At 41.5% G+C, this 7,697-nt stretch overlaps 1 protein-coding gene across 1 annotated transcript; it reads right to left on the reverse strand.

Annotated features, from left to right (window-relative positions):
• Nucleotides 1-202: 202 nt before the first annotated feature.
• Nucleotides 203-7,296, reverse strand: LOC104622276 (cell surface glycoprotein CD200 receptor 1-B-like). The gene is made up of 5 exons (XM_010289015.1): nucleotides 7,230-7,296; nucleotides 6,114-6,422; nucleotides 4,547-4,795; nucleotides 3,562-3,713; nucleotides 203-319 (listed from the first exon to the last, which is right to left on the reverse strand). The coding sequence occupies exons 1-5, from the start codon at nucleotides 7,294-7,296 to the stop codon at nucleotides 203-205; spliced, it is 894 nt and encodes a 297-aa protein (XP_010287317.1).
• Between the last annotated feature and the right edge of the window lie 401 nt (nucleotides 7,297-7,697).

Below are 7,697 nucleotides of genomic sequence, written 5' to 3' on the forward strand. Positions count from 1 at the left end.
GAGAAATAATTTACTAAAACAGGTTGCTCACCCCCACTGTCTTCAGGTCAGGAAAAACAATGGCTTTTGAGGGGAAGTTTTGAGTGTTCTGCTGGCCTGCTATGTGGCAAGGTCTGAGATTTGTTAGTTGAAGTAGAAGTTCAGGTAACTGAGTATCATCATTAGTAGCTGAGCTGGTGTTAGACTGCTTGTTCCTACACTGTTAATAGTTCATATATATCATTCTTGGGTTGTAATTCTGATAGATACTCTCTGATAAGACAGGATGCTTGACCGCATCTGTTTTCTCACGTGACGGTGTGGACCTGAAGTTCTTAGTCTGCAATATAAAGAAAAACACGTACCGTTATATTACGTGGTAAAATTTTGTGGAACCCTCATACCTATAGGGTCCAAACAAAAAACAAGACAAGAAGAAACCTGGTAGGCAACATTACTTTTGCAAAGAAACTGTGAAGTTATTTCTGTAAGCTCTTTGAGCAAAGGGGTAGGGCACAGAGTGTGAAACCTGAACTGACAGATGCAACAACCGCCTTCACAAAGCCTAAACAGGCCAGTCTTTTGAACTCTTTTTTTTTTTTTTTTAATGTGATTGAAAACAATTTTTGAAATGTCGGTATTTTCAGCAAAATAGATGATAATGAACAATGCGAATTTCTCTAAAACAAAAAAAAAAAAAAAACAGGCAAGCCACAAGCAATCCAATTTAGGCACCTAAAATTACTGGAAGCTTTTGACTTTGATCTGTGCAACTCCCACTCCTGTCAGTCAAATTGTCCTGAATGCCATAGAAGAGCATTTCAGGAAATTAATCATTCTAACTTCAGAGCACTGTTTGACTAGTCTGCAATAAGGCACATGGCCACTAACTGAACCATGAGCAGAAAACAAAATATGAAATAATTGCTCTTTCAATGTGCATTAAATGAGGCAGAAGCCCTGAGGAAAGAGCAGCATATTATCATGCTGTTAAATATGTGTCTCGACACACTGGAATTAGAGAGGAAGTAAAAGTTATGGTGGCAAATTTATCACTGCTGTTTCCAAGCTTCTGAGTGTTTGAACTGCAACTTAAAAAAATAAAAGTTTCGTAGCTGTGTTTGTCCCAAATACAGCATAAGGAAGTGAATCCTTTTCCCTCATTGTAAAATGCCTGTCTGTTTTCATTCACTCTTTAATCAGGCAGGTTTCTGCCATCATGGACAATACACATTCTTAAGTAAAAGATCAGATTTAAGATTACTCTCTGAAGCAGAAATGTGAAAACATTAACGTTTAGGAGATTTAGAATTCAGCTTAACAACTGGCATTGTAAAAGTAATTTATAGTATTCTTACACACTACTCCACTCTCGATCTAGTGCTTAAACACTGACTCAGATAGTTTGAATATACATGAAGATAGGGCCATCCAGACAACAGACACTCTCCCAGGTACACTGTTCCTCATTCCCCGCTCCAAGCACACACAGAGATAAATGGGAGTTCTGTCAGGGCAGACACGTTGCAATGAAATTACATGTTTCTGCTGGTTTTGGCTGGGATAGAGTTAATTTTCTCCATAGCAGCTAGTAGGGGCCGGGTTTTGGAGTTGTGCTGGAAACAATGTTGATAACACAGGGATGTTTTGTTACCGCTGAGCAGTGCTTGCACAGGGTCAAGGCCTTTTCTGCTTCTCACCCTGCCCCACCAGTGAGGAGGCTGGGGGTGCACAAGAAGCTGGGAGGGGACACAGCTGGGACAGCTGACCCCAACTGACCAAAGGGGTGTTCCATACCATATGATGTCATGCTCACGCATATAAACCTGGGGGAAGAAGAAGGAAGGGGGGGAACGTTTGGAGTGGTGGCATCTGTCTTCCCAAGTAACTGTTACGTTTGGTGGAGCCCTGCTGTCCTGGAGATGGTTGAACACCTGCCTGCTGATGGGAAGCGGTGTATTAATTCCTTGTTTTGCTCTGCTTGCGTGCGCGGCTTTTGCTTTACCTATTAAACTGTCTTTATCTCAACCCACGCGTTTTCTCACTTTTGCTCTTCTGATTCTCTGCCCCGTCCCACCGTGGGGGAGTGGGCCAGCAGCTGTGTGCTGCTCAGTTGCTGGCTGGGGTTAGACCACAACAGTGTTTTAGTGAAGAATACACAAAAAACCACAAAGCACACACATAAAAAAAAGCCCACTTACTGCAAACGGTGTTGCCGACCCCCGGGCCAATTTACGTGACTGGAAAGCTGAAAGTAGGATGTCAGGAAATAAAACGGTTTGATGGGGCAAGGTGCACAGCTGATAGGTCTAGAGTTCTCCTCTAGCTGCCCTCAGCTGTTGAAAGACTTTCTTCAAAACACAGTTACAGTCATAGGTTAAGTTCTTATTTTTTATGTCCTGCTCTTGAACACACTATTGTTTTATCTAAACTTTTGTTCACCCTGGGAGACATGACTGAATTGACACAGGTAGGTGCCCTTTTCCTCAGTTTTGCAGGGGCATGATGGGCCAAGGAACCCATCTGACCACATTTTTGCCTTTCCTCACCTGCCCAAAAGAAGCACATCACTCTGTGACAGGCTCCCATCAAAGTGCAGCAAGCACTGGTCAGTGCTGCTACCACTAATGACAGCTGCCCTTCTGTTTTCTTCTCCTGTCTTTCTGTTTTCCTCACCTCTGCTCTTCTAGTGCACACCTCTCCTTACTGTCCCCTCTTGCCAACCTTCTTTCACCCCATTTGTTCAGAACCCCATTGGTTCATGAAATACATCTGCAGTGTAATATGCCCAAACAGGGTGAATAATCTGAGAGACATTGAGCACAAAGAAGAAACCCAGACAAGGAGAAAAGCTAGAGTAGAGCTAAGGCAATGGAGGGGTGTAAATCAGGATTCTCTACAAGTTCCTGCCATTCACAGTTCACCCACCTCTATAGTGCCTTGTCCCGGTGCTTCATCAGTTCCTCTGACAACACTCTTGCCTTCAGCCTGCTATTCTCTCTTCCTCCCATTTTAAGCCACCCCTTGGGCTTCTACTCCATTCATACCCCATCACAGCCATCTTACTTGACTCCAGGAGTAGCAAACCATTGTCTGAGTTCCCAGTATCAAATTATTCAGTATGAGCCTGACCCAGCGCCAATGAAATCTACACAGCCTGAGAAATTGCAAGTGTACCAGAGGGAAGTACGTACATTTAGCCTATACTTACACTTGCTCAAGGAAAAAATTATGATTGCTGATGGAAACAGGGGAGTTGTTTGTGTCTAGCTGTTAGACTAGTTTGTGAACTGTCATTCTTGTGTATAGAATATTATGTCAGTAAATGCAGAACGAAAACAATTCTAAAAACTCAGAACCTACCCTACTCTCAGAAAGATTCCTTTTCATCCTGGATGATTCTCTGCCATATAATGCGTGAATATCATAATAACTGGCTCTTACAAAACCCTGGACTTGTTTTAAAGTTCCACCCCTTATTTTATTAGGACTTTTCCAAAAGGACAATGCATCGTATATGGACATTTTCCTCAATCATTCTCTCCCACCCCACTCTCAGCAATAAAGTATATGTCCTTGTACCTGCACATAGTCAGCAATGGAATTGTAATACATTTCAGGCTCATCAAATGACTTACCTCTGCGCCTGAAAATCAAACATAAAGTCACACCACTGACAGCAGCAACACTTGCAGATCCTCCTACCAGGAGATAGAGAAGCCTGGGGGAAGTGTCTGAGAGATGAGAAAAGAAACTAGTTACAGAGCTAGACATCAGTATCCACTGACTACATGATGTTACTACCTACCTTAGCCAGAGGAGAAAGCTAATCATCTACCCCCAGACCTCAAATAAGCTGACACAGATGAGATGTCTGGATGCCAACCAGCAATAGGAACCTGCCTCGCTCACCCAGTCATTTATGTGTACAAACACACTTTCATTTTCAACTGATCTGCCTGCACCATCTCCCTTTCTTTCAATGATATTAGCATGGCAACAACAGAACTGACCAGCCATCCCTGCAAAATACTGTTATTAATGACTGATCTATACTGAATTCTGTCCTTCAGGCCTCTACTGAGATTTTTTCATTCTTTTTTCTCACTATCTTCCTTTGATTTTATTGACAATAAATTAAATTAATCTCCCCAAATCAAGTCTTTTTTTTCCATTATGGTAATTGTTAAGTAATCTCCCTGTCCGTATCTCGATCCGTGAGCTTTTCATCATACTTTTCTCCCCCTGTGTTGTTGATGAGGGGGAGCAATAGAGCAGCTTGGTGGGCACCTGGCATCCAGCCAAGGTCAACCCACCACAAGCAGAATGAGTAACTCTTTTAAAACAGAAGAGGGATAGAAAGAAGCACACACTGAAAGCAAACATTTGGTTTCAACTGACTAACACAAAATTATTAATTTCCTCCATCAACATGCACTAGAAATTTGGCCTATCGCCCCATTCAACAATCTGCAGAGCCCTGGCATTCAGTGGCAACAGCTGCACAGAACAGCACAAAGAAGCCCAAGAGCGTGATGAAGAGCAATTACAGAACAATGTTATTTACATGACAGGTCTAGGGACAGAGTCTGGTTGGTAGCTGGGTGGGTAACGAGGCAGGTGACAGTGGGAAGTGTGCTCTTGACCCAGCCTATGTAGCTCGCTCTGGTCACTGTGCCGTTGGGGTGATGGACTTCTTCCTCGGTGCTGTGATTACTTGCAGGGATCCAGGAGATGTCAGCAGCTGGCTTTCCAGCAGATGCTTGACAGACAGCCACCCTGCTCTTGTCACAGGTCAGAGTCACTGTAGGAGGGACTACAGAAGAAGACAAAAAAGTCCTCAACCATTATTTCTAGTTCAGTATAAAATCACCAACTGAGAAACAGAAAAATAGGTGGTATTTTTTAGTTTGCATGACTGATTCAAGAGATTTTAAAATCACATGGAATATTAGCATGAATGAACTTTAGGGGAAAAATACATCAAAAAGTCCAAGGTGAATATCTGCAAAACTAGCTAGCTGCATCTAAAAGTACTGCTTCCTCATGCTTTCCAAAAGGTGACTACAGTAGTAACAGGAGAAGATGAGATATGCTGATATACTGATATAACGACATACTGAAGAAAACACAGCTTGCTGAAGCTCCAGTTAAAATATGTAGGAGATTGGGTAGGTAGAATCAAGAATGTGATAGCAGGGAAATAAAGGAGGAATCAGACAAAACTGTGCTGCCTAAAGTCCAACAACTCATATTCCACATTTGACAAAACAGGCAAAGGCTCAGATGACACCTAAGCCCTTAACAGAAAGGCAAAACCCTGCAGGGAAGAACAGGAAAATCAAGTGACAAAAATTAATAATAGCAATTATAGAGTTCCAAAATTCATTTCCCATAAATTTTAGTTATATTCAGAAGGCTTAACTAATCCGGACAGAACACTAAATCATCTCCTATGTTTGTTTTTTTAATTTATGGAAACCTAGAGATAGTTTACATGACTATCTGAAAAAGATGATTTGATGTATTCATTGTGTTTTCTAATATTCTTCTGTTCCTGCTTACGTTGAAAATAGACTAATTTCATTTTTATTTCAGTGATGCAGTCTTATAGACAGCTTTCAGTATTTGTGGAAGAGTGAAATATTTGCAGATAGTGTCCTGAAACTTTTGCTTCCTTCCTATTCAGCTCTTACCCAGACAAAACACATATTTGTGAATTTTGATTCAGCATCCTCTTGCTCAGCTTATAACAGCAATATTTATTTAATTAATCTTCTGTTTGCATTAACTTAACCAAGAGTTAATTCACACCCTATGTTACACCCAAAGAACTCTCTCAGAACCTATGCAGACTGGTGGATTTGTGCATTTTAAAACATTTTCTGTTCAAGAGTCAGAAGTTAAAAAAAACGAACACAAAACCCCCAGATTATTTCTCCATGGAACAGCCAACTCCTATTGCGTAACTCTTCATGTCTTTTTCCCCTCTCCAAACAGCCAGACTAAATCAGCTTACCTCTTTATTTTCAGTTTCAGTATGCATCCAAAATGAATTTGGTCTTTTACCACCAAATCAAATAATTTTTATCTCCACACACACACAAAAAAAAATCCCAAGGTGTGGGTCTTACCTATCACAGTCAGAGAAGTGAAAAAAAGGAAGTTCCCTGCACCGCTGGCAATTTCACAGGTGTAATTTCCCTCATCACCAAGGTTCACAGGGTAAATACGAAGAGCAGGGTCACTGTCAGGTGAATATTTCCACGTTATCCTCTCACTGCAGTTTAACTTCCTTGTCTCATTGCGATCATTTCTATAGGCCAACAAGCAGCAAGTACTGCATTTCATCTTCCATGTCACCATTAGCAAAGACACCTTGGAGACATAAGCGCAACTCAGCACAGCCTCATGACCAGCCTCCACACTCACCATGTTGTAAGCTACATAAGAAGAAAAAAGATGTTAAAAATGATGCTACAGTCATCACCAAAGCATAGGAAATTCTTGGCTTCATCACACTTAAACATTGCTACTTCCTTACTGTACTGGCAGCCTTGGGGACACAATGCTTTGTGCAGACACATACAAGTAGTATTCAATTTCCAGGTCCAGCTTCCTGCTGTCACTCTTTGAAGTCTGGAAATGCAGTGGAAATGGTGCCTTTCTGCTCTGGACACTGTGCATGTATGTGATGCATGCTGGCAAGCTGCAAGTCCTCCGTCGTTTTTTAGGCAACAGATTTCTATCACTTTAATAGGAGCCTTCAAAAACTGATGAGGAGGTCAAGATTCACCCTGAAGGGAAAGGAAACTACTTTCTAAAAAAATTATTGTGTTTCTGAATTAGGCACCTTGGTTGAAGTGCAAGTAAAACTGGGGGTAGCAGTGTAATATACACCTGTAACAAAGGTTAAAACCCAGTATCACTTGGTGCAGTAGTTCATGAGGCACATTTTGAAAGGGACATATGTAGATCCCTTCCAGAAATAGCTCTCCTGATACTGCCCCAGTTGAACAGGAGATGGGTCTTCAGACCGTCTGTGTTGGATTCCTCTCAGATATATCATCCTGTGCCACTCTGCAAGGCACACGATTATTTTGCCAGCTGAAGTCACATCACTCTTTGCATTCACATTAAACAATAAGCAAAATTTCTCCTGGTGAACTGCAAAGTTTCAGTGTACGGGTGAGTTGGAAATAGAAAGTACCAAAAAGTGCTGCATGTAGTTTTGCATCTTTCTCACTTACCTGGCCCTTCAACCAGATTGATTAGTATGAAAAGAAGTGCAGCCAGAACTGCCTGTGTCTGAGCCATCTTGAGGAGAAGGAATCAGCACTGCAGAAAGTGAAAACAAAGAAAATGGCATGTAGTCACAAACTGTTGTGCAAATCCCTTCAAAGAGAGCATGTAGTAAAACCTCTGTTCCCGTTGAAAACATAAGTTCTAAACAAGACCCCATGTCAAGTATCATTCTTGGACTGAAGAAAGTAAAGCAAAAAGGGTTTTGAAAATAAAAAAAAACCACTACTGTTTACAAACAAGTTTTAAAAATCCGGGACCTCTGATACCATTTTACAAGCATCTCTAGCTGCTCACTATTCATGCCCAGCTAGCTAGCACAAAAATAGCTACAGACCTCTTTCTGCCACTTCATAGGCTTACCTGCAGAAGATGAAAAAAAAGATTTTGCAAGACCAAACATGCATGCATTACAG

This window comes from Phaethon lepturus, unplaced genomic scaffold (assembly GCF_000687285.1).
Source record: "Phaethon lepturus isolate BGI_N335 unplaced genomic scaffold, ASM68728v1 scaffold12076, whole genome shotgun sequence".
NCBI classification, from domain to species: Eukaryota; Metazoa; Chordata; class Aves; order Phaethontiformes; family Phaethontidae; genus Phaethon; species Phaethon lepturus.